Below are 27,163 nucleotides of genomic sequence, written 5' to 3' on the forward strand. Positions count from 1 at the left end.
ACAATTTTAAGTTGAAAAGTTTGGCCGTAGGTTGACGTTTAGCTATTGAGCTTGAAAATTTGTTTTGGGACTTGGAATAGGTCCGTTATGGAATTTAGAACTTGTGTGCAAAATTTGACGTCATTCGGAGTTGAATTGATAGGAATCATACGCGTAGTTATAATTTTAGAAGTTCTTGAAATTCTCTTTGAAAATCATGTGTTTTAGAGTTTAATTCGTAGTTTTAGATGTTATTTTTGTATTTTGATCGCGTGAGCGAGTTTGTATAATGTTTTTAGACTTGTGTGAATGTTTGTTTTGGATCCCCAAGGGCTCGGGTGAGTTTCAGACGCTTAGCGGAGTGTTGATAGGATTGAAGTTTGTTGGGTTTTTTCTGCAGGCCTCTGATCTCGCATTTGCGAGATTTTGGTTCGCATTTGTGAAGTGTGCTGGGAATTAGCTAGCTCGCATTTGCGATCGCTTTGGTCACAATTGAGAAGGTCCATTGTTCGCAATTATGAACTATTCATCGCAATTGCGATGATAGCAGAGATGGGTGGGTCTTCGCAATTTGCGAGAGATTCTTCGCATTTGTGAGGTTCGCAATTGCGAACCCCAGGTTGCAAATGCGACTGGACAAATAGCTGACGGACGGGATTTTTTAGTTCATTCTCTTATTTATGAACCCTAGACTCAGTAGGAGACGACTTGAATAGGGGATTTTTACCTACAAACCTTGGGTAAGTGATCCTAATATATTTTTAATCATATTCTATCAACTTATCTTAGATTTTAACATCAAAATCATGTGAATCAAAGTAGGAATTTATGAAACTTTGTCAAGTTTTTGAAAAATAAGAAATCAAGTTTTGAGAGTCGATTTGGACTCGGATTTGAAACTAATCACATATATAAACTTATGGGGTCATGGGTAGACGGAATCTACCATTGGACCCAGGTTTTGAGCGGATGGGCCCCGAGTTGACTTTTGTTGACTTTTTAAGAAAAGTGTAAAAATCTTAACTTTATCTATTGCAATTGGATTCCCTAGCATTGTTTGATGATATTGAATCGATTTTGGTCAGATTTGAGCCGTGTGAAGGCGGATTATAAGGGAAACGCTATTTTCGAGTATTGAATTGGCCTAATTGAGGTAAGTGTCTTGCTTAACTTTGTGTGGGGGAACTATTCCTTGTGATTATATTATTTGATTCAATTGTGCTAAGTGAAATCTGTGTACGCAAGGTGATGAGTGGGTATACGGGTTGTACGTAGTATTTGACCGGTTCAGGCTACTTAGGCTATTTCCATACTTTAATTGAAATTCCATATTATGTTCTATATTCTCGTAGTTAAATCATTCTTAATTTGTTAGACTGTCCTTAAATGCTTTAGTGAATTGTTTAGTAATTGTCCTACATCTTACTTGCTAAATTTCTCCCATATTTTAGTTGAACTTATTGCCCCTTTATTGTCATATGTTATCTCTTCATTGCTAATTATCATTGTTGAGTTAATTGTTCATGTTGCCCTTATTTGTTGGCTTCCGTTATTTGATACTCATTGTTGAAGATTGTTTCCTTTATTGTGAGTTAGTTTTATCTAATATCATGGTTACACATTGTTTTCTCATTTTTGAGTTATTTGATGTTGAGGTTGTGGAAGTTGTTAATACATTGAGGCGATGTTGGTTATTGTTGAAACATCTATCTTATTGAGCATTTTTCATCCATTATTATTGTTGTTATTCTCGTATACGTTATGTTGGAGCCATGGGCTATTATTTTGGAAACATTAATGTTGTTGTTGTTGGCAAGTTGTGATGCGTGATCACTTGTGGTGCGAGTTGTTATTGTGATATGATATTGATGCACATGCGGCAGTATAAGGCTTGGGTTGATGTACATGTAGCTGTATAAGATGGGACTTATGTGCGTGTTGCTTGTGGGGGAACTACGTGAAGCCACACGGCGTCATAAGATGGGCTAAAGTGCATGTAGCTATTTCGGAAAAAACTATATTTAAAACCTATTTTCAAATGTAAGGCTCACACGGCATCATAAGGGAGGATTGTGATTGAAATTGAGAAATGTGAATACGAGGCGGTACCTCGGTTGTTATTCTTGATTATATGAGGCGGTACCTCAGTTTGATTTTATTATACACGATGCGGTACCTCGTTGTATTTCTTACTGTTACTTCATGCTATAAAGTGTCGTGGAAGGAATACTTCGTATTGCTCCATTTGTTACCATTCTAGTAGTTGTATTCCGTGCCTGATCTTTGTATCACTCTAGTTGCTTCTTTCATGCTAATTCTACTGTTGTTTTTCCGGTATTAGATCATGCCATCATTTTGTTTTGTATTAATTGTTTCCTTACTTCCCGCTTTATTTTCGTATTTCATTTTATACTATCTATTTCATATCCTAGTAGGTATCTCGACCTGGCCTCGTCACTACTCTACTGAGGTTAGGCTTGACACTTGCTGGGTATCGTTGTGGTGTACTCATACTATGCTTTTGTATATCTTTTTGTGCATTTTTCAAGTACGTCTACTCGTGCCGGTAGATAGAGATTCATGTTAGCTATTTTATCGGAGACTTAAAGGTATGCTTGCTCAGCGTCCGCAGGCCTTAGACTCACATTCCTTTATCCTCATATATTGTTGTACTTACTTTCAGATAGTGATGTAGTAGTTACTCTTGTTGTACTCTGTAGAACTTATGACTCAGTTCCACCAGTTTTGGGGTGTGAAATTGTGAGATTCCATTTACAGGCGGTTTTATCCATTATTTAGTCGCTTTCAGTATCTTGTATTTATATATCTGTTCAGTGGTTGCTATTTGTTAGGCTTACCTTGTCGTAGAGACTAGGTACCATCACAACATCCTTCGGAGGGAATTTGGGATCGTGACAGTATGTTTTTACTTTCTTGTCATTAGCCTTAATATTTTTCTCGCATGACTCCACCTGTTTTGTCAATGCTTCGAGCATCTTCATTACCTCGAAATTTACCACAGGCTCGGTTTTACCCTGTCTCTCGGTAATTTGTCCGTCTCTTCGAGTGCTTTTTCGGGATTGTTCGGGCTCGACCCTGATGGGGGCGTAGCTTTGATTATGCAGCTGTGCTATTGTCGCTTGTTGAGCCTGCAACATTTCGAAAATCAGTTGTAGGCTCTCCCCATCACCTTCACCTTCGGGCGTTTCTCGAGCTGTTGGTCGGGGTCTCCCGCGAACACTAGTTTCAGGATCAGTTGGCAAATTAATATTGATGGCCACCTGCGAGTTAGCATCGACCGGGTCGGTGGCTGGGATACCGTTGGGATCGGCTGGAAGCACATCATCACTGGGCACCACATTATTATTTTTGTTGTGATGGCCTGATTTAGGGTCAACGTTCAAGCGAGCCGACTGAGAGTTTGACATTTTTAGGCTGGCCTGGAATTAAGATTTCAAAGAACATGCGTAAAATAGGGTATGTTATGGAGATTCGTATCAAATCACCACTATTATCCTTAGTTCGATGGGCGCCAATCTATTTACCCCAAAATTGGGTAACAATTAAATTTGTACGGGGTTTAAGGATACATGGTTTAATTCAACACGAATAATCAAGAATGACAGATAAATGAATTAAAGATGAAAACGATCAAACCAATTGCAATGTTAAGACCAAGACTTATCTTAGATTGAATAGTGAACTCGTCCTCGATTGGACCCTCGGTTCAAGCCCAATCACAAATAAAGAATAGCACAAGTGAGTAATGCCTTTAATAGTAGCTAGAAGACAAAAGTAAACCTTTATTGCTTTGAATTGCGTGTTACAATGTGTCAGACTAAAGAAAAAAATTTTCTTTATATAGTAGGAGAGTTTCAGTCCTAGTATAAGTCTAAAAAAGGTAAAAATCTTCTTTTCCTGATAATTGTTGATCCATAATCGATATCGAGCGAGATTCGCGTCGTGATATCCGGTTGAGGGCGAATATCACGGCCCTCTATCCGTCATGCATAACCGTTCACCGTGTCTCCCGAGGTCTAGAACTTATACTCGGTCCGGGGCGTGTCGCTTTACCATGTCCGATGTCGGATATATCGTTTACTCTTCCTGGGTCTAGATACGAAGGGTCTTTGACCTCGATTACAATCTCGCTGGCCCGTTCTCCCCCTTCGTTCTCTCGTCGGAGAATCGGGATAGACATTGCCCCGATTTTACCCGTACACAAAAATACCGTATGAGAAAGCCAAAAATAAAAAGATAATCATTATTTGGAGTTGCCACAACAGTAAGTCTTCAAGTGTGACAACAACGACACATGCAATAAATAAAAGCGATTCAAATACAAGTACACATTAACGGCTTGAATATACAAAAATTTCTATCTTATAATTTACAATATTTTAAATCCAATGAATTTGCAGACACCTCGAAGCCCAGATTTCATTTCATAATGAGACATAACCGATTAATAGATTATGAACTCTTTGTTTGGTTGCTGAAGCAAACGGGATAAGTAAAGAAGGGGCTATAAAGCTCGAAGATAACAACATACTCCTTCCGTTTCATCTTTTATTGCCCATTTTGAACTTTTTACGCCCCTTGAGAAATAATAAATAAAGTGTATAATTTACCATGATACACATATTAATTGTTGTATAGTGTTAATGAATTTTGAAAATAATTTGGAACGAATAATTAATGTTAAGGGTAAAACAGAAAAAATAAATTATTTTTTTCTTGATATGCGAAAAGTGACAAATAAAAATAAAAATTTATTTTTAGAATACTTAAAAGAAAAATCTACAGGGATTTAAAAGTTGAATAAACTCGTTCACGGTGGGACTCGAACCCACAATCTCCCGCTCCGGAGGCGAGCGCCTTATCCATTAGGCCACGCGAACTTGTTTGACCAGTACACTTTATTATCATCAATTAAAACAGTGGTGTTTCAAATTATCCAATTGAACAAACGGTGCAATATGGGTTTACGGGGGAAATGACATCCGCTAGCCACTTTTAACCATATTATTTAAAATATATTCATAATTCACAATGTATTTAAAAAGTAGTCAATTCGCTCAAACGTCCTGATTCAAATCTTATATTCTGAATTTTAAATTAGCAGTTTCCCACTAAGCAGCTCAAAGATTCAGGATACTTAGTCCTGAAGTTTGAGTGAATTGGCTACTCTTTAAATACATTGTGAATTATGAATATATTTTAAATAACATACTTAAAAGTGACTACTAATGCACTTGGCCCGGGTTTTATGTAGGGTTGTGCATAATTTGGTAAATACCGAGTTACCGTACCGAAATCGAATATTTTGGTATTTGGTATTCGATATTTGGTATTCGGTATGGTATTTGGTTTAAGTTTTAAAAACTATTGGTATTAGGTATGGTATATGATATTTTAAAATAAAATATCGAAATACCGATACCGTACCAAAATATATATTATATTACACAATACACATATTATTAATTATAACATAAATATAAAAATATAAAATTTTACTTTCCTTTATTCTCTAAGTTCATCAATTAACTCTAAGCAAGTAACTTGACATTTCTAATGATCAAATTTATTCTTTTATATACAGTTTTCTCTCTCTGGTTGATATTTGCTAGTTTTGGACAATTTTTTTGTCAATAAATATTTTTAGTTTTGTACTTTTAAGTATTTTAATTTAAAATATTGCGGTCTATGACTCTATCTATGCACTAGTTAGTATTCAAACCGAAGTTAACAAACCGAATAAACCGAAACCAAAACTGAAAGGAGAAAAACCAAACCATACCGAATTTAATTAGGTAGAGTATTGCTATTGCATTTTAAGAAACCGAATACCAAAAATAGCGTACCGTACCGACCGACGAGCACCCCTAGTTTTATGGAGTGATCAGCTGAATCTATCATTTTTACCCAAATTTGAATATGTATATGAAAACTCACTGAAATTTAATAAAAGTTTATATTCTTACCCATAATTTCAAAGTGCAAATAAATTTAATTGTAAGAACATAAAGACCGAACCCCTTGATTTTAGTTAAACACTGGCTCCGTCTATATATTCGATTTCACTCGCTTCAATTAATATAAACATTATTTTTTAATCTTTGATACTAAAAAAGATTACTTAGACATGATCCTTATAGTACCCTATTGTAGGCCTTGTACTATATCATATTTCACATGTTTTTATACCCAACCAAACACTTAAACAATATTTATTTAAAAAATTTAATTTTCATGAACGACTTTTTCCTTTATGCCAAATGCACCTTAATTGTAATATAATGTTTTTTCTTCAATTTTATAAAATCCAAGACTTAATTGCATATCTAAATAGTTAAACGATATATTATTCAAACACCAACCTTGTGATAAATCAAATATAAACTCGGTATTTCTTAAATATTACAGGAATGGAATGACTTCACATCTCATCAAAAGTGTGAGAAGTTTCAGTACATAAACTCACAAATTTCAACTATGCTTAGCACACTGCTAGAATACCAAAAAAACCTGCACACGATATAATACCAATTTATTCAGAAAGAATTACTCCTTTCGATCCACTTTAATATGATTTTTTTGGATTTTTTACGCATATTAAGGTATCCACCTTTTAGTATTAATTAACAATAAAATTGACCATATCAACCTTAATTTGTTCATTAAAAATATAATAAATATATATTCCTAGGCTCTTTACTCCAAGGGCAACTTTAAAAAAAAAGAAGTTAATTCTATCTTAATATCTGAAAAAATCAAATATTATGAATCACAAAAAAAAGACTAATAAATAAATTAAAATGGACCGGAGGGAGTATTCAATAACAAGGAAATATTATCAAGAAAGCTCTAATAGATATGTAATCCTTACTGTTTTATTTCACTCGTTAATTTCATAATTAAGTGAGCTTTCTACTGTAAATTGGGCTTGAAAAATGCCAAGAATCTCAATTACTAGATGATAACTATAAACAATGCATCGTGGAAATCCAATTCTAGTAAGTGGTGGATCTAGAGCGAGTTCCGTGAGTTCAACTCAACCCCATTTATGGTTTCGCCCGAACTATGTATACATAATGCAAAAAAAAAAATTTAAAACGTATACATATAATATAAGATCACACTTGTTCTGAACTTACATCCTGGATTCGATCAACTCTAACTCTCAGATGTTGTTCCTGCACTCATGAAGATATTATACCAAAAAACCATATCATTGCTGAAACTAGTGTCGCCATGTCCATTTGCAGATTCGCAACCTATATTTTGACCATTAATGGATTGCATGCTCTCCTCCTTGTTTGATTTAGTATCAGAATAACTTGATGAGTTATTCTCTTGTAGATCTTCAACATGACAAGTTGGATGATAGGTAACAATATTTTGAGAAGCTTGATAATTTGAAGAAATTATATGGTGGTTGATTTTTTGTGAAACATTTGTTGTCCTTTTAGGTATCATCATCATATCATGAGAGCTTCTCTTTGTAGTTGTAGTAGATGGTAGTAGATAATTGTGTTCTGACCTTTTCTTCAAGTGAGTGTGCCAAAAATTCTTTATTTCATTATCTGTTCGTCCAGGTAGCCTTGATGCGATTGCTGACCATCTGAAGAAAAAAAGAAACGAAAGAATCCTTCATTGTTTAGACGCACCCATGTTAAACAGATATATAACATGAGTGCAAGCACATTTTGTGCTAATATAATTCAAGGGTTTAACTTCTACACACTGGCTGTGAAAGAATTTTTATATACTACTCTATATCAGGTTTCTTACAATATAACAACTGATAATTGTTCATAAAAGATGGGGTCAGTACGTAACCTGAAAAAATGGAGGACGTTAAAACTTCCTACACCCTCATATATATATGTAGTTTCATGCATGGCCAAGAAACTAAAAAGAAACTACATAAAAAAAATAAAAAATAAAAAAAGAAGAAGACCTAACTCCCAAGCTAAGTGAAAGAGTTCAAAAGAAGTGTGCTGTTGAATTGGTTTGATATTTTAGAATCTGAAAATATTGTACCTGTTTCCAAGAACTTGATGCAGCTTAATGATGGTTTCTTCTTCTTCCTCACTAAAGTTTCCTCTTTTAATGTCTGGCCTTAAGTAATTTATCCACCTTAGTCTGCAACTCTTTCCACACCTTAATAAACCTTAAAAAAAAAATTAAAAAAAAAAAAAGGAGGTAGAGAGAGAGAGTTATAGATCAAAACTAACACGAAATAACTAATTCTTTGAACTATGTATGCATACTATGAGAAGAAAATCAATAGTATATATCTAAAGAAAAAAAGAACCACAAGAAGCCAAGTTGGAAAAAAAACATTTTTTTTTGCATTCAAATTAACTCACCAGCTTGTCTAGGAAGCGCCCTCCAATTTTCATGTCCATATCTTTGAATGAAAGATATCAAAATTTGATCTTCTTCTGCAGTCCATGGCCCCTTCTTTAATCCCATCCTCTCACAGCAAGGAGCCCTTACCATTTTGGCTTATTTCCTTCACCCTTATCTCTCTCTCTCTCTAGATAATAATACAAATATTATGTTGAGGAGAATAAGGCTAAATGAAAAGGGGGTGACAAAAAAGCCAACTATTAGTTAGTACATATAAAAACATAAAAACGTGGAAAAGATGGTCCAATAAATTCAGTGCATTAATTTCCTTTAAATTTTCAACAGCGTAAGTGGTGTCTCTCTCTCTGTCTCAAGCAATTCTTCTTATATTTATTTTGGGACCGTTTATCACTGAGAGATTTGACATTGGATTTTTCTCTCAAACTAATTATTACATGGTGAGAAATGATAGTATAGTATAGTAATTTTATGTAAAGAGCTAAATACATTTTCTCACATGATATAATATGGACCATTTCTTGGTTGCTTCTTTGGGCTGCAAAGGTCTCCATTTTCAGTACACCTTTTTTTCAGTGTTATGTTTTAAGGGTCAAAATTTACGTGCGCCTTCGGCCCACAGGTCACGAATTTTCTCACTCTGCCGCCTGTTTAAAGTGTCCAATATGGATGTCACTCAAGTGTTCTTTCTTTCTTGCCTTTATGCCTTTATGTTTTAATTAAAGTTTTGCTAGATTTTATATGATCACATGAAATCTAAAAAGCTATTACTTGTTTTTTCGAGCACCCACTTCACAGCCAGTGGCGTACATGGGATCTTATGCAAGCACCCAGCTTATGTCATTGTTGCTCGGTTTGTATGTTGGTTTGTCATGTTTGGGTAAGCTTCCTTTTTGGCCGAAAAAAAAGATAGTTCGGTGCACAAAGTATTCCGCATTCACGCAGGGTTTAGGGAAGTGTCGCACCCCTAGGGGGTGTGACGTAGGCAGCCTACCCTGATGATGTAAGTATCAGTGGCTGATTCCACAGCTCGAACCCGTGACCTATAGGTCACACAGAGACATTTTGGCCGAAAGGTGTTTTCTTCTAAAGTTAAAGTGTTTGGTCAAGCTTTTAGAAGAAAAAAGTACTTCTGAGTAGAACCAGAAGCAGTTTCTCTCCAAAAATACTTTTTGGAAAAGTATATTTGAGAAAAATATACTTAAAATTGTACTTTTTAAAAGTTTGGTCAAATACTAATTAAAAGTATTTTTTGAATTAATTTTTCAAACACAAATTCACTAAAAGTACTTTTTTAAAAAGTGTGTCGGTATGTGTGACTCTAAGGCTTAAATTCTTGTCCCAAACTAATGTTTACGTTATATTATTTTCAATTGATGTCAGTCTATTATACATACGAACATATGTGTATTATATATATATATATACATATGTGTATTGATGTCAGTCTATTTACATTAGGATACGCGCATGGCACGTTTATCCCGTCTCAAAGAATAATATTTTAATAAAAAATGTATTTGAGTTATAAAAAAAAATATAAATTCCTATAAATACAATAAAATCGTATACTTTGTAAAAATAATTATGCTTTATAGCTAAGAATTCGATTGAAGTTTCTTCCTCGACGGTATAATATGGTAAAAAGAAAAATAAACTTTTGAGTAAAAGAAAAGTATCAATCCGTTATCTATTTATCTACTATTGTTTTTTCAATATCTTAAGGAAATTGAAGTTTCTCTCTCGATTTTTCAAAAATAAAGCTTTGCTGATCTGGCTGAAAATGATTAGCGATAGTGTCGTATGAAAGGAAAACAGAGTGATAAAATTGTTCTTACGTGAGTAAATACAATATACAACAAAGAATTACAAGAAAATACACATAACCTTACGCCATAACAAAAAATGGCCCATATTTTTAAGTTTTACCCAACCTAGCATGTATTGTACATATTTTGAAAGCACTAGCAAATTCAAAATTTGTGTTATTATAACCATTGCTTCTAAAAGTTATGGAGTTAAATATGTGTTCTCACAACCATTGCTTTCACTCTCTCTTCTTCTCACATCTTCTACATATGCTTCAAGGGGCCGTCCGCCATTGCTGCTTCTTACCCTATGTCACCTGGTTGCAATGTAAGAAAATTAAAGAGTAGAAGTTCACCATTGAAGGCCATTCAAAGCTTTGCTTTCGAAAATAGGATTTTTTGAGTTTTTTAGTTGTTTGGATTGGGTGTTATTCCAATTGATTAAAAATATCAAAAGGAGTTCAAAATTTAAATTTAAAGTGATTTGGAAAAGATTTGAGCAAGATTTGAATTAAATTTTAGAAAAGACGCAAGGAAGAAGACGAATTCAGTTTTTTATATAATATTGTGTAATAGTGTATATGAGTGTATAAATACATCTTATACACTATTATACACATTTATACAAGCGTCTGTAGACGAACTTCTTCCACGGTTTTCAGTTGTAATTCTTGTTTAAAACTAGTACAAATCTCCATTAAATGACTTCAAATTTTATATACAACCTCCTTATACTATTTTTAACAAGTCTAAATAACACTCACTCCAAATTTCTCACAAAATCAAATTCGAAATTTAAACCCACATATTTAACCTTGTTAAAAATTTAATTTTCACCATCCAAATGGATTTGTTTTATTGAACTAATATTTAAGTCACAGTTACTGGTTCGAAAATTAACTTAAAAGGTTGAGTAATCTTTTTTAAAAATTAAATAATAATTTCTAGAACCTATTGGAGTTGGATGTTGAATCTTAGCCTATTATTTTTGGGCTAGTTGGTTGTAAATTAAAATATAGGTTATAAAATTGAAAAGCAGGGAGCTCAGTTGTTCTTATGTGAAATTTTCCCTAAATACAATGACAAAAGGCTGATGTAGAAAACCTTATAAGAAAATAATAAATACTTCAAGGACATGGACGAGAATGCTACCCTTTTAAAGTTCACAAATTAGTATGATAGCTATGTTACATAGTTTAAATAAAGAAATGATTCTTATAAGGTAAACTTTTAATTGGTTCTAAAGTTTTAAAATATTAGAAATTTTATTAAAAATTTTGTCCAATTTAAAAATAATTTTAAAGGATAAAAAGGCAAACAACATTTCATTAAGGGTCTTCGTGATAAATAACTAATATATATATATATATATATATGTGTGTGTGTGTGTATATGTGTGTCGTTTAAGATATAGATTCTTACTTTAATTTTTAATTACTAAGTTATATATATTGATTTGGTATAAACAGAATAAATATTTACCTGATACAAGGTGTCTTAGCGGCTGCTTATAGCTAATCAAACTAATTGACCGGAAGAAAATGGACCTTGTTAATCAGTACTATCAAGTCAGTAAACAATAATGGATTAGTTTCTTAAATTTTCCATATTGATTTTCACTAAACACTTAATAAAATAATGTAATTATTTTCACCAAAAGTGTACCTTTCTGTTAATTTAGAGGTTCTTCTTTAGTCAATGGCTTGTAGGGATAGGGGGAAAAGGTTCGTCTAGGAACTAGGGTGAGTGAAGGCCGCAAAACATACCCAATTATTTCTAAATTAAAGAGTAATATTTTTGAAAAATATCTAAATTTTAGGGGGTGATATTGATCCTTTTAATTTATCATATGGTGGTATAAAAAAGAACTTCCGACGCGCTTAATTTAACGTTGTCATAAGTGCTTAATTTTAACATTGTCATTAACATAAATTTGCTTAATGGAGAAATAAGGGATATATAAAATTTGCTCTCAAATTAGAGAATAGGTCGAACGAGAGAGAAAACTTATAGGATAGCTAGAATTTATTTTATATGATGCGTAGAAAAGGAAAAATAATTTATTTGTAATTTTATGAAGTGTTTTCCCCAGTAATACTATAGTTGTGCATACAATGGTGTCGCCTAGCGGCCAAAGAAGTTGGACAAAAATCATGAAATTAAAAAACATGATTTAAATTTCAGCAGAGGCGTATTAAAAATAGTTGGGTGATTTCTTAACATCTGTTTGAACATCACTAAGCAAAGTTTGTTGGAACTTGTCTTTGATATGAGATAATTGATGCTCAATGAAATAGTCATCATGCACAAAAACTAATCTCTACATTGTCGTTATAAAAAAATAAAAAATAAAGTACAATCTGACTTTTCTATAACAGTTATCCTATAATAACGCTTATATTAATGGCCAAATAGCAGTCAACAAATATCCGAAACAAACAAAGTTATTATATAGAGGTTTGACTGTAGTAGAATCCTAACATTAAAGGATCGTTTGGTACGCGGGATGGGATAAGGTGGGATAAAATATCGTACTAAATTTATACTATATTTGGTTGACGGTGTTGGGATTAAAGATTGGTGAATGGGAAATGGAAGGAAGAAAGTGGAGGGAAAGTGAGCTCCCTTTTGCTTTAGAAAGAGCAAAGTGTCCCTCATTGGTGGTGGAAAAAAAATGAATGTGTTTATATTGAGAAAGCACTTCTCTTGGTGTTAAAATGGGTTGGAAAGAAAATAAGCCTCACGTCGTCATCATCGCTCGACTTTGGCTTCAATTAATTATAATTAATTAAATAACAAAAATTCAACCCAGAGTAAACCAGGACTCGTGACCCGGTTCGATCTGTTTTCTTTCCCTAATTATTTTAAATCTGTTTTTCCACAATATTTCAAACAGAAATATTCCCACTACAGCCATGGCTGTTTCTGAAAGGTTGCAAACCTTTTCAAGAATAGTGCCAGAAAGTCTATAAATATGTTTTGAATTACAACCATGGAGTGGTTCGAAATTCATCATAATTTTTGGTACCAATACACTAGTGAGTAAAAATAGTTCTATCCTGGGAGGATAATATTCCAGTACCTTGGGTACTTGAGGTGAATAATTTTCTTAAGGACACACTGTGCATTCAGCGGGCTCGATTTATTCCGAAATTATTTTCAGACATTATTTTGACATTCTGTTGCAACTAACTTTCTGTTTATGTTTTCATTTCAGAAAGTTTACTGTTTTTTATTATTTATTATAGTAATACAGATTGAATAACAGACGGTATAAATTTATTCCTTCCAGGTGGGATAAATTAATCTAGGTATTATAATTTCAGGACTATAATCCAAGGATAATTTATTCCGTATGCCAAATTAGGGTAAATCGAAATGAGGTTTAGGTCAATAAGAGTGGTTTGCTCTAGTGGTAAGCACCCTCCACTTCCAACCAAGAGGTTGTGAGTTCGAGTCACCCCAAGAGTAAGGTGGGGAGTTTTTGGAGGGAGAGAGCCGAGGGTCTATCGGAAACAACCTCTCTACCACAGAGTAGGGATAAAGTCTGCGTACACACTATCCTCTCCAGATTTCACTTGTGGGATTATAATGCATTGTTGTTGACTTGATTGTGTACTAAAATGTCCCATGTAGAGCACTATGCAAGACTATACTAAGAAAGCACATAACTATTTTCCGGATTGTGCAAATCTAAACTTTTGCCGACACTATATTTAGTTCAACAAAGTAAGCTTACCTATAAGACTTTTTGGATAAAAAGACAGCAAACTTTTATGAGATTTCATTTGAAAATTAGTACTATACTTATTTGTGATGTCACTGCTGGCACATCTTATAAAGGTAGAGACAAGATAATAAGAGCACTTTTTTTAAGAATAAAATCTTGACATTCATGCACCAAAGTACAAAAATGTGCCCGTGATATAAGAGTTATAACAACTTACAATATATATTCAATTAAAAAAAATCTCAAGTCGTCATTTTGGCTATTTTATGCTTTATATATTTGACCTTTTTCGTTCTAAACCTTTTTTCGCATGATAGTAATAATTATCACTAAGACTAAGATATTGGGGGGAAAAAAGGAAATTTACTCTTGTACTTCAGATATACGGCATACTTGCATCTTATTTTAACAAAAAAAATTCCTACTTATTTTCAAATTGCTAATAATATTCAAACTTTAGTATTTATGCTTCAATTACTATTATGGGATTTGAGAAGCAAATATGGCAGAGATTTCTAGGAGATGCAATAGATTTGAATTTCTGTCACTTTTTATCTCCTCCTATTTTTATTTTTAATAATTGTGGTATCCGAGTCTGCACACAATTCAACCAATTCCATTAGATATCTACTACCTTCCACCTGAACAAATAACGGATAACTCATCCTATTTTTTTTTTATAAGAAAGATACAAAGTGCAGTTATTTCTTTTTCATATAATCAATACATCTATAGTCATCTAGAATGATATTTTTTTTCTTTTTCTTGAAGACAATATGAACCCCCAATTTAGGTCATGAGCGGTTGAGAAGTACACGATGAATACTTAATACTACTTATTGTATCACTATTTAAGGAGATGAAAGTGCAATTTCACTATACTCTTTGACATTGTATAAGATGTGTATTAATCTTATATTAAAATCTAAGTGCCATTTGTTCCAACATGATGATCTAAGTGATAATTATCAATATAACTTTTTCTTTTAATTAATTTTTTTTATAGTTATCATACTTAGATGAAAGTATGTAAGGTAGTGTGTGGATGAAAAGGTATAACATTCATTAAGTGAATTTTGAGTTGGTACATGCATATAATAGTCTCCAGTCTCTTTAGTCAATAGTATATAATTAGTACATCGGATTTGTACAATCAGGGACCGAACTAGGGGTTGGAAGGTGTTTATCTTTGTCGAAAAATTATATAAGATTAACTTTTTTTTTATGTATATATATATCATATGTTTGAAAGTTTTGAAGTTGTAATTTCTGTGCTTCTTGGGGATCTGAAGTGGATTTCATCTGGAAATTATCTTAAATGAATGGTGATTGGTGCATTCTCAAGATGTTAAATGTGTGTTTGACAGAACTCAGTGCTTCGGAGTCGAACTCTATGCATATATGCAAAATATAACTATTGATAGAGTTAAATATATATTTTTTAAATTCAGAACTCACTACGTCTAAGTATTAAATTTGCTGCTGGGTAAAGTGAAAATAAAAGGAAGAATGTGTTAGCTGTGGCTAGAATTTACTGTAATAGCTGCGATTTTCAGTTCAAGAGATTTCCAACTTGACCACTTATTAGAAATAATAGAACTCTATACATTATTTGCTAGGAAAAATGTATCAGTAACCCCGACCTATAACCATATTTTCAATTACATACTTTATTTTTGCGGGATCCTATTACCTCATGAACCTTTTAAAATGAAATAAACACACCTTTAAATGATGACGTGGCAAGGAAAGTGTGTTATCTCTCTTGAAAGCATGTGAAAGGTAAAATTTAAGTTTAAAACTGATTAGTTTATACAAGTGGCAACTTTTAATTGAAAATGATATCATTATTTTAGGCATAATTAGCTATCACTATAACTTAGACTAATAGTTTTTTTTATTCTTTTTTTTACAAAAATATCCAGTCCCTTTTTCCTTTTTCACCGACGACGAACTCGACTCGCCGGAGCCACCTTCACCAACATCGACAATAAACTCCACCATTTTCCGGAAACTTTTTTTATATAAAGAAATCACTCCCGCTCGTTGCAGAGCTTCCAAATAGTACATATGTTTCACCGTGTCACACCTCTATCGATTCCTCCGGCCGACGACCGGAGAACCGTGAAACAGATGGTTCTAGAACAAAAACCTACCCACACCGTTAATAAGTAAGCTATCGGATCCACCAATGCTGAGATCCAACGACGATGAGTCCAACATCACCGTCGGCGACGAGTTCTCCACCATTATCGTCGACGACGACTCAACGGTACTGCTCTGGCTCGGACTACGATTACCATTTACTAATTCACATTCTCCGACTCTAAAATCAGAAAATAATTTCACATTCGTCGGCGTCCATGTACATGAAATTGGAATATAATAAGGAAAAGAAAAAAGAAAAAAAATATTAGCTGGCAGTGCGTGCATAATACTCCCCATCAAAAATTTGGTTGTTCAGTTTTTAGGGTGTGTCTATTTCATTTTTAAAAGGTTCAGGGGTAATAGCACCCCAGCAAAAATAAAATGTGTAATTAAAAATTCGACTATAGGTTAGGGGACATTTATGCATTTTTTTCTTATTTGCTGCAAATAAAGATTCACATGTCAATGTGATCCCGATTAACATAAACAAGATTAAATGCAAAATGTATTTGAGATGAAATTTGGATCACTGAACTAAAGTCTAAATTATACCTAACTACTACAGTTGAGGTAATAGGAAGCTAATTCTCAATTCTCACAAATATTTTTCGTCCATTAATGATGTGTTCAAATTAAATTATAGATGTGAATCACTTGTTGGGTGTAAGCTTGTTAAAAATTTAAAATAAAAAGTGAATGGGAAATGGAGAGAAAAATAAAATATTTGAATTTCATTCTTTGACAAAGGGACATTGTCCCATATTGGAGGAGAAAAAGAGTTTTGATGGGTATATATATAATTGTTCTTCTTCTAGCTCTTAAATAGTTAAGAAGAAGGCAAGTCTCGCATCGTCATCGTCGCTCGCTCGGCTTCGGCTTCACTCAAATGATTGATTGATTAAATTTTTGAACTAAATTTATTTGTTAATATTAAGATTAACGTAATATTATTGTAATCTAAATTAGCCATTTTGTAACGGTAAATTAATTTTCTTCCGCGTTTGATTTTCCCGTTTTATTTTGCGTAAATAGCCATTTACGTAATGGCCAGTTTTACGCGAACAGTCATAACAGCCATTCTGAAGAGTTGCACCTCTTCGTTTAAAACCAACATGTTGGCGATAAATAGCAAACCATTCCCTCAGATTTTTCGTACGAAATTCTGAAATCTTCTTCTTTCTTCTGCATTGTTTTAACTACAAAGAAAGCAACAATAAGTGTGATTTGCTATTGATCATTGTATTCGCTAAAACACTGGGGTTTGAAGTACCGCTACACCAGTGTGTAATCCATTCTATCCTGAGAGAAAATAATCCACAACCTCGGGTACTAGGAGGGGATTAAGTTCCTTAAGAAAATACTGTGAATTCAGTGGGCTCAAATTAAATTTTGTTTCGTCTACATTTCTGTTTTTACGTTATTTTATTTTCAGAATTACTTTGCAAATACATTATACTAACAAGCTTAAGGAACTTAATTATATTCTGTATTTGTTTTGTATATACTGTTCTAGAGACTAAAACTTGTGTGGTTTTCTACTCCCAATTTGGAGATTAAAGCCTTTGTAGTTTTCTACTCCATTTTTTTTATCTTAACGTATATTCTGTTTTGTTTTATTATCTATTATTTGGAGATTAAAATCTTAGTGATTTTCTACTTATTAAAATCTACGTGATTTTCTACTCTAGTGTATTCGGTTTGAAGATATAAAAACTTCACCGTATATTAAACATTTATTTGTGTGATTCTTTTACAGAAATGACGACTGAGAACAGAAACCAGCATGTTCCTATGGTGACTTCCAATGCATCGACAGGACAAACAACACCGGCATTAGCACCAGCACCGGCAGAAAAGCTCAAAAAACTTTTCGGGATTGATTTCAAGCGGTGGAAGCAGAAGATATTCTTCTACTTGACGACTTTAAGTCTACAGAAGTTCATTATGGAAGATGTTCATGTTCTACCCGACGAAACTTTAGAAAATGAACGCTTTCTCATGACTGAGGCGTGGAAGCAATTTGATTTTTTGTGCAAGAACTATATTCTTAGCGGATTGGAGGACGATCTGTATAACGTCTACAGTAATATGGAGATGTCAAAAGAACTGTGGATTGCACTTGAAAATAAATACAAAATTGACGATGTCAGGTTGAATAAATTTATTGCCGCAAAAGTTTTGGACTACAAAATGGTATATAGCAAGTCATTGTTACCCAAGTCTAGGAATTGCAAGTGATTATTTACGATCTCCTTGTTGAAGGTATAAGTCGAATTAATACTTTTGTTGAAAGTATTAATTATATTATTATTACTAATATAATTTTCATTGAAGGTCTTGTCATCAATGAAGCATTACGAGTTGCAGCAATGATTGAGAAGATGCCTCCTTTGTGGAAGGACTTCAAAAATTACTTGAAGCACAAACGCAAGGAGATGTCGCTCAAAGATCTCATTGTTCGGTTGAGGATCGAAAAGGACAACAAAGCTGCTGAAAAGAAGGGTCATTGAAACTCAACAATAATGGGAGCAAATATTGTTGAGGATGCTCCACAAAATAATAAAAAGAGGAAGAAGCCTTATGGACCAAAAAGCAACCCAAGAAAGAAGCGGTTCAAAGGAAATTGCTATAACTACGGGAAAGCTGGACACAAATCTGCAGATTTTCGTGCTCTAAAGAAAGACAAGAAGAAGGGTCAAGCAAACATGGTTGAAAAGCATGAGGATATTGATAACTTGTGTGCTATGCTTTATGAATGCAACCTGGTGGAAAATCTTAAGGAATGGTGGATTGATTCTGGAGTCACTCGCCATGTTTGTGCTGTTAGAGAAGCGTTTGCTACATATACTCCCATTGGACCCGAAGAGATGCTTTCTATCAAAAATTCTGCAATGGCCAAGATTGAAGGATGTGGCAAGATATTTCTAAAAATGACTTCTGGCAATGTGGTGACTCTGAACAACATCCTTCATGTTCCTGAACTTAGGAAGAACTTAGTCTATACTGCACTCTCATCAAGAACGGGTTTAAGTGCGTATTTGTATCTGATAAGGTTGTAATAAATAAGAATAAAATATTTGTAGGATAAGGTTACCTCACTGAGGGCCTTTTCAAACTGAATGTAATGGTCGTTGAGAATAATAAAATTCTAGCTTGTTCTTACTTACTTGAGTGGCATATACGTTTGGGATGTGTCAATTATAAAACCTTGCGAAAAATGATTAATTTGGAAGTATTGCCTAAATTTGAATGCGACAAATCAAAATGTCAAATATGTGTGGAATCTAAGTATGTTAAACATCCTTATAAGTAAGTTGAAAGGAATTCAAATCCTATAGACTTAATTCACACAGATATTTGTGACATGAAGTCAATACCATCTCGCGGTGGAAAGAAGTATTTCATAACTTTTATTAACGATAATACTAGATATTGCTATGTTTACTTACTTAATAGTAAATATGAAGCAATAGATGCATTCAAGCAATACAAAAATAAAGTTGAAACGCAACTTAACAAGAAAATCAAAATGATAAGAAGTGATAGGGGTGGTGAATATGAATCTCCCTTTGAAGAAATATGTTTAGAATATTGAATTATTCATCAAACATTGGCCCCTTACATGCCCCAATCCAATGGGATTGCGGAAAGAAAGAATCGTTCATTAAAGGAGATGATGAACGCTTTGTTGATAAGTACTGGTTTTCCACAGAACTTGTGGGGGGAGCCATTCTTACGGCTAACCGAATATTAAATCGAATACCCCATAGCAAAACGCAATCCATTCCATATGAAAGATGGAAAGGAAGGAAGCCCAACTTGAATTATTTTAAAGTGTGGGGGTGTTTGGCAAAAGTGCAAGTTTCTAAACCCAAAAGGGTAAAGATAGGACAGAAAACCGCTGATTATGTTTTCATAGGATATTAATAAGTGGGAATTTTGACTATTTATTAGCGCCTTTTAGCTTTCGTTTTAGTCCAAAAGCGCTTAATTGTGTTCCTGAAAACTGATAAAATGTACTTAATTGCAGGAATATTGGAAGATGATCTCCAGAAATGAAATCCAACTTAAGAAGGATTAATCTAAACTCAAGGACAAAAATAGGCACAAAATCTCAAAGTGCGGACCGCGGAATATCATCTGCGGCCGTAGGCCGTGAAGTAATTCCATCAGAGAATGTTGTAAGATGCAGACCGCACACGAATTGTGCGGCCACAGAAGCTGGGTCAGAGAAAAAATTCATAGAACTTGCACCTCCAGTCCAACAAAAGTGCGGACCGCACCAGAAGAGCTACGTGGCCGCACAATTCCATGTTCGGACCACAAAAGAACAAAGTGTGATCGCATACATTATTGTGCAAACCGCAGAAAGAGGGCAGTGTGGCCACACTGCCTTATTATGAACCCGCAGATTTCCAACCTTTTCAAGCTGAAGCAAAGTGCGGACCGCACATGGAATTGTGCGGCCGCAGAACCTCCGAAAGTGCATTTTTGTCCGAAATTCCAGTTTTGTATAAATAGAAGAGTTTCACTCTTTTAGATCAATTTTTGACATCAGCTGCTACAGTAGACATTTTCTTTTACTCTTTTTAGTAGTTTTTGCTATTTTGAGCTTTTTGAATATTGATTTCATCATTTTAATTATCAATATGGGTTTAATTATCATTTCTTCTCCTGATTCTTCTAGTTTAAGCATGGTTGTGACTCAACCTAGTATGTAAACTTAATGGGTGTTTGATTTATTGCTTGTTTATGGTTAGGTGTTTATTATCTAGCCTTGTTTTTGATTTTATTTGAAGAATTAATGGTTGCAAACATTAATTCTTCACTATTTGACTTAGTCTCTACTTGAGAAAGAGAGATATAGTCTAGGAAAACTTAGCTAGCAAGAAATTAGGTCAATCGAGAGATTGATAAGCCCAATTAAAGGGTTGAACCTAGAGATAGTAAAACCCGACTTGAGATTCTTATTAACTATTTTGTTCAATACCCATTTGGACTTGAGAAAGCCAAATTGAAAAAAACTCACTCTCTGACCGAGAGGTATTTAGTGGGTACTTGAATGTTAATAGCTATAATACACCCTGACCAATAAAATAAACTTTAAAGTTTACAACTCATTAGGAAAACACCTAGGTAAAGGTCATAGCCCTAGGCCTTTTATATCATTTGGAAAACAGCAAAAATAATTTTCTAGTTTCATTCTTTGAATCACAATCGTAGTTTAGTTTAGATTTTTAAGCAAAACCAAATATTGTGGAAGTGAAAATTTAGATATACAAACTCACGCGCTAAGATATATACTATTAACACCCATTCATATAGCTCCTTGTGGAATTCGACCTCGAATCTTGTTGGGTATTACTATTGCATCGACCGTTTTCATAACCTCAAAGTGAGGAGTGAAATTGGACGAGATAAATTTTTGGCGCCGTTGCTGGGGAGCTAAAAAATGGTGTTATCTATATAGTTAGGTGTGTATTTGGGATATCTTCTCTTACTTCCTTGTTACTAACGTGTGAGTGTTATTTGTGCAATCATGGCAAACAATGATCTCGGAAACATAGTTGTGGGGATGTGTATGTTGAGGATGATCAAATGGATGGGGTCCCTCTTGAACCTCAGGCCAATAGACGAGGTCGACCGCCTCAAGACAATATACCCGCTCCATCCCCACCTCCACCACGAGCGACTCCACACTGGGTGTTGCTGAATGAAGGGTATGCAATTGCTATAGTCCCTCCCTGTATTAGGGCAGGTAACTTCCAAATAACTAACGTAATGCTAACTTTGCTCGAGCAACGAAGGTTCTTCATCGGTGCACCGGGTCAAAATGCATATAAACATTTGAAGGGGTTCGTAGATACGTGTTGGGGGAGCAAACAAACAAATGTCTCTGAGGATGCTTTGAGGCTAAGACTTTTTCCCTTCTCTCTACGGGGAAAAGCTTTAGATTGGTTGGAACGTTTGCCAAATCATTCCATTCATAATTGGGATGAACTAGCGGAGAAATTAATTTCAAAGTACTTCTCTCCCGGGCACATGGCTATTCTTCGGGATGAAATATTAGCATTCAAGCAAGAGCCCAATGAACCACCGCACGAGATATGGGAAAGGTATAGAACAATGGTGAAAGAGTGCCCCAACAATGATATGATAGAGAACATGATTCAACAAACTTTCTATCGGGGGATCAATACCACCAACTAATGTGTAGTGAACCAACTTTTCGGTGGGAACTTCATGACTACGCCCTATGCGGAGGCGTGTGATATTTTGGATGAGATGGAGGATACTTCATCGGCGTGGAAATCTAGAGACAATGTTCCACAAGGTGATCCAAATGTGATTCTTCTTCATAAAGATTTACATGGCCATGGTCAAGCCATAGCCTAGTAGACAACCACCATGAACCAATTGGCAAAGGCGCAACTTCAATAAGTACAAAATCCGAGGATGGTCAATGTTATGGAGGGAGTCAATATGATGGTAAACAAGAGAAGAACAAGAAGTCCACAAGTGCAACAAAGAGTGGACAATCTTGTGCAAGATGATAGTGAATTTGATCAAGGTGATTCTTATAATGATCAAGAGGAAGAGGTCCAATATGTGAACAACTTTCAAGGGCAAAGAAACAACTTCCAAGGCCGTAGTCAACAACAATGGAGACCTTCAAATAATCAAGGAAATTGGAATTCTAACAACCAATGTAATTGGAATAGTGGAAACAATCAAGGCAATTAGAGTGGAAGAAATAACCAAGGGAATTGGCAAAACAATAACAATCAAGGCAATTGAGGAGGCAACAACCAAGGCCGGTGGAACAACAACCAAGGAAATCGGGGGTCGGGTTTTCAAAGTCCCCCGATGAATCAATAATCGAGCAACCCACCTCCTTATCCTTCTCATGGTCCTAGTTCCTCTAATAATGAAATGAGTCGTATTGAGAACATGTTCAAGAAAATGATAGAGAAGAATGTCGATTCTGATGCCCAATTTGCTTCACACAACACGTCAATTTGAAACTTAGAAGTGCAAATGGGTCAAATCTATCAAGCTTTAAATACTCATCCTATGGGGGCACTACCAAGTGATACAGTGGTGAACCCGAAGGGTGGGAACAATACGGGGCATGTCATGGTTGTTACTACAAAAAGTGGAAGAGGTGGGAATGCACCTACCTCAAGTCAAAGACAACTTGTGGATGATGAGCAACTGGTAGAGGAAGAGGAGATACCAAATAATGTTGTACATGAAAATAAGGAAGTGCGTATTGATATTGATGACACGGTGGAAGAGACTCAAGAGGATGTGAACACATCTAGGGATCATGTGATTGACATACTGGAACCGGTAGTACAAAAAGCTAAGGCTCCATTTCCTAAGCTGCCTCCTCCCTATCCTCAAAGACTTGCCAAGAAAAATGACGAGAATCAATTTATAAAGTTCATTTATATGATGAAGAGTCTCTCGATAAATGTTCAATTAGTTGAAGCCTTTGAGAAAATGCCCGGATATGCAAAATTTATGAAAGACTTGGTGACAAAGAAGTAGTCGATGAATTTTGAAACTATCAAAGTCACTCACCAAGTGAGTGCAATTGTGTATTTGATGGCTCCTAAGTTGGAAGATCCTGGTATGTTCACAATCCCTTATACCATTGGAAGTGCCGAGTTGGCAAAGGCTCTTTGTGATATTGGGGTGAGTATCAATTTAATGCCCTATTCGATTTTCAAGACATTGGAAATTGGGCAACCAAGACCCATATCTATGAGATTACAAATGGTCGATCATACAATGAAGAGACCGATGGGGGTGATTGAGGATGTATTGGTTCGAGTTGACAAGTTCATTCTCCCAGTGGATTTTGTTATTCTTAATTGTGAGGTGGACTATGAGGCCCCGATTATTCTTGGTAGACCTTTCCTTGCTATGGGGAAGGATCTTATTGATGTGGAAGCTGGTGACCTCACTTTTCGGGTAGGTGATGAAAAGGTAGTGTTCCACGTGTGCAAATATATAAGGCAATTGAATAGCAATGAAGTGTGTTCGTTCGTGGACTTGGTGACCGATGTGATTATTGATGATACAAGTGCCACGATTAATGTGGGTGACATGTTGGAGGCCGTCTTGCTAAATTTTGATGATGACGAGATGGATGGCCTCATGGAATATGTTAATTCTTTGCAAGGAATGGGGTGGTACAACTATGCACCCCGTAAGCTTTCCTTGGATCTTGAGAATAGGAAAACTCCTCCTACAAAGCCTTCAATTGAAGAGCCTCCTATCTTGGAGTTAAAGCCATTTCCTCCACATCTCAGGTATGAATTCCTTGGCCCTTGTTCTACTTTACCATTTATTCTTTCCTCTTATTTGACTAACGTGTAGGTTGACTCTACATTGGCGGTGCTCCACAAGAGGAAGAAAGTTATTGGGTGAAATTTGGCGGATATTCGGGGAATAAGCCCCGCATTTTGCATGCACAAGATTAACATGGAAGAATATGCCAAACCCTCAATTGAACATCAAAGAAGACTAAATGAAGCCATACAAGACGTGGTCAAAAAGGAGTTCATAAAGTGGTTAGATGTCGGGGTTGTCTACCCCATTTCTGATAGTTCGTGCACTTCTACGGTGCAATGTGTTCCGAAGAAAGGGGGCATAACTATAGTCACCAATGATAAAAACGAGTTGATTCCAACAAAAACGGTGACCGGGTGGAGAGTGTGTATGGACTATCGGAAGCTAAACAAAGTCACAAGGAAAGACCATTTTCCACTACCCTTTCTTGACCAAATGCTTGATAGGTTGGCCGGTCGGGAGTTCTATTGCTTTTTAGATGGATATTCAGGCTACAATCAAATCCTTATTGCCCCGGAAGATCAAGAGAAAACAACTTTCACTTGTCCCTATGGCACTTTCGCTTTCAAGCGGATGCCATTTGGCTTGTGCAATGCACCGACCACTTTTCAACGGTGTATGATGGCAATCTTTATGGATATGGTAGAGAACTACCTTGAAGTCTTCATGGATGACTTTTCGGTAGTCATGGATTCGTTTGATGATTGCTTGGAAAATTTGGATAAAGTATTGGCAAGGTGTGAAGAAACAAACTTGGTGTTGAATTGGGAGAAATGCCATTTCATGGTCGAGGAGGGCATTATCCTTGGCCACAAAATTTCAAAGAAGGGCATTGAGGTTGACAAGGCAAAAATAGAGGTGATTTCTAAACTTCCACCACCAACATTCGTGAAAGGAGTGAGAAGTTTCTTGGGTCACGCGGGGTTCTACCAGCGCTATATAAAAGATTTTTCCAAAGTGGTGAACCCCTTGTGCTAGATTTTGGAGAAAAATGCTAAACTTCACTTCAATGATGATTGCATGAGAGCCTTTGAATTGCTCAAGTTCAAGTTGACAACAACTCCTATCATCATCGTTCCTAATTGGAGTATTCCTTTTGAGCTCATGTGCGATGCTAGTGATGTAGCGGTTGGAGCAGTTTTGGGGCAACATATCAACAAGATTTTTCATCCGGTCTACTATGATAGTAAGACCATGAATCATGCCCAAGTCAATTACATCGTTACCAAAAAAGAGCTCATTGCCATTGTGTTTGCTATTGAGAAGTTCCTCCCATAATTGATGGGTGCAAAGGTTATTGTTCATACTGATCATGTGGAACTTCGCTATATTATGAGCAAGAAAGATTCAAAAGCTTGGTTGATGTGATGGGTGCTATTGTTGCAAGAGTTTGATATTAACATCCAAGATAACAAAGGGAGTAAAAATCAAGTGGCAGATCACTTGTCTCGTTTGGAGGAGGAGAGGAGGCCGCATGATGGCCTTGAAATCAATGACTCCTTCCCCGATGAGCAACTCTTGGCTATTTCAATGAAGTAGGTGCCATGGTTTGCCGATCTAGCAAACTACCTTGTGTGTGGAATCATCCTGGATGAGTTCTCTTCAAATCAAAGGAAGAAGCTCAAATGGGATTGTCAAGATTATTATTGGGATGAGCCTTACCTCTTCCGAATTTTCACGGATGGGGTAATTAGAAGATGTGTACCGGATAAAGAGCCATGACGGAGCAAGAACGACGGCTAGAGTGCTAAGTTACGGTTTCTATTGGCCTACTCTCTACAAAGATGCAAGTGATATGGTGAAAATATTTGATGAATTCCAACGGGCCGGTGGAATTTCGAAGAAGAATGAAATGCCTCTCACTTTCATTTTAGAGATTGATATCTTTGATGTGTGGGGTATTGACTTCATGGGTCCCTTTGTGAGTTCTTGTGTAAACACCTACATCTTGGTCGCAGTTGATTATGTGTCTAAATGGGTTGAGGCCGTTGCTCTACCCAACAATGAAGCGAGAAGTGTGGTGGCATTTTTGAAGAAGAATATTTTCACAAGATTTTGTACTCCGCGATCTATCATAAGCGATGGGGGGTCGCATTTTTGCAACAAGTCTTTTGACAACGTGCTTAGCAAGTATGGTGTCACTCATAAAGTTACGACTCCCTATCATCCTCAAGCTAGCGGTCAAGTGGAAGTTTCCAACCGGGAGATAAAGAGTATCTTGTCCAAAACAGTGAATGCTAACCGGACGAATTGGTCAAAGAAGCTTGATGATGCACTATGGGCTTATCACACTGCTTTTTCAAAACTCCTATGGGGATGACGCCATACCGATGGAACTCGAGCACAAATCCATGCAGGCTTTAAAGAAGTTAAATCTTGATTGGGATGCAGCCGCTAACTTGCGGGTTGCACAATTGAATGAATTGGATGAGTTTCTGTACCATGCATATGCAAGTCCATCCTTGTACAAAGAGAAAATGAAGTACCTTCATGAAAAATACATCTGAAAGTAGGAGTTCAAGGTGGGCGATATTGTTTTATTGTTCAACTCATGATTGAAGATGTTTCCCGAAAAGCTGAAATCCAAATAGAATGGTCCCTTTGAAATTGTGGGTGTGACACATTTTGGTGCATTGGACTTGAAGAAAAAAAATGATGAAGTATTCCGAGTCAATGGTCACCGGGTGAAGAATTATTTGGGGCAAGCTGATGATGGCCACGTAGTGGCAGTGATTTATTTGAAGTGATGGTAATCTGC

At 35.4% G+C, this 27,163-nt stretch overlaps 1 protein-coding gene and 1 non-coding gene across 2 annotated transcripts; both read right to left on the bottom strand.

The window, feature by feature from the left end:
- Nucleotides 1-4,807: 4,807 nt before the first annotated feature.
- Nucleotides 4,808-4,880, bottom strand: TRNAR-CCG (transfer RNA arginine (anticodon CCG)). Its single transcript has one exon. It is a non-coding gene; the product is annotated as a tRNA-Arg (tRNA).
- Nucleotides 4,881-6,922: 2,042 nt separating this feature from the next.
- Nucleotides 6,923-8,663, bottom strand: LOC104101063 (transcription factor MYB15-like). The gene is made up of 3 exons (XM_009608471.4): nt 8,358-8,663; nt 8,029-8,158; nt 6,923-7,606 (listed from the first exon to the last, which is right to left on the bottom strand). Exons 1-3 carry the CDS (start codon nt 8,488-8,490, stop codon nt 7,159-7,161), a joined length of 711 nt encoding a protein of 236 aa, XP_009606766.1. The 5' UTR covers nt 8,491-8,663; the 3' UTR covers nt 6,923-7,158.
- Nucleotides 8,664-27,163: the final 18,500 nt, after the last annotated feature.

Source organism: Nicotiana tomentosiformis, chromosome 5 (assembly GCF_000390325.3).
Source record: "Nicotiana tomentosiformis chromosome 5, ASM39032v3, whole genome shotgun sequence".
In the NCBI taxonomy this organism is placed as follows: Eukaryota; Viridiplantae; Streptophyta; class Magnoliopsida; order Solanales; family Solanaceae; genus Nicotiana; species Nicotiana tomentosiformis.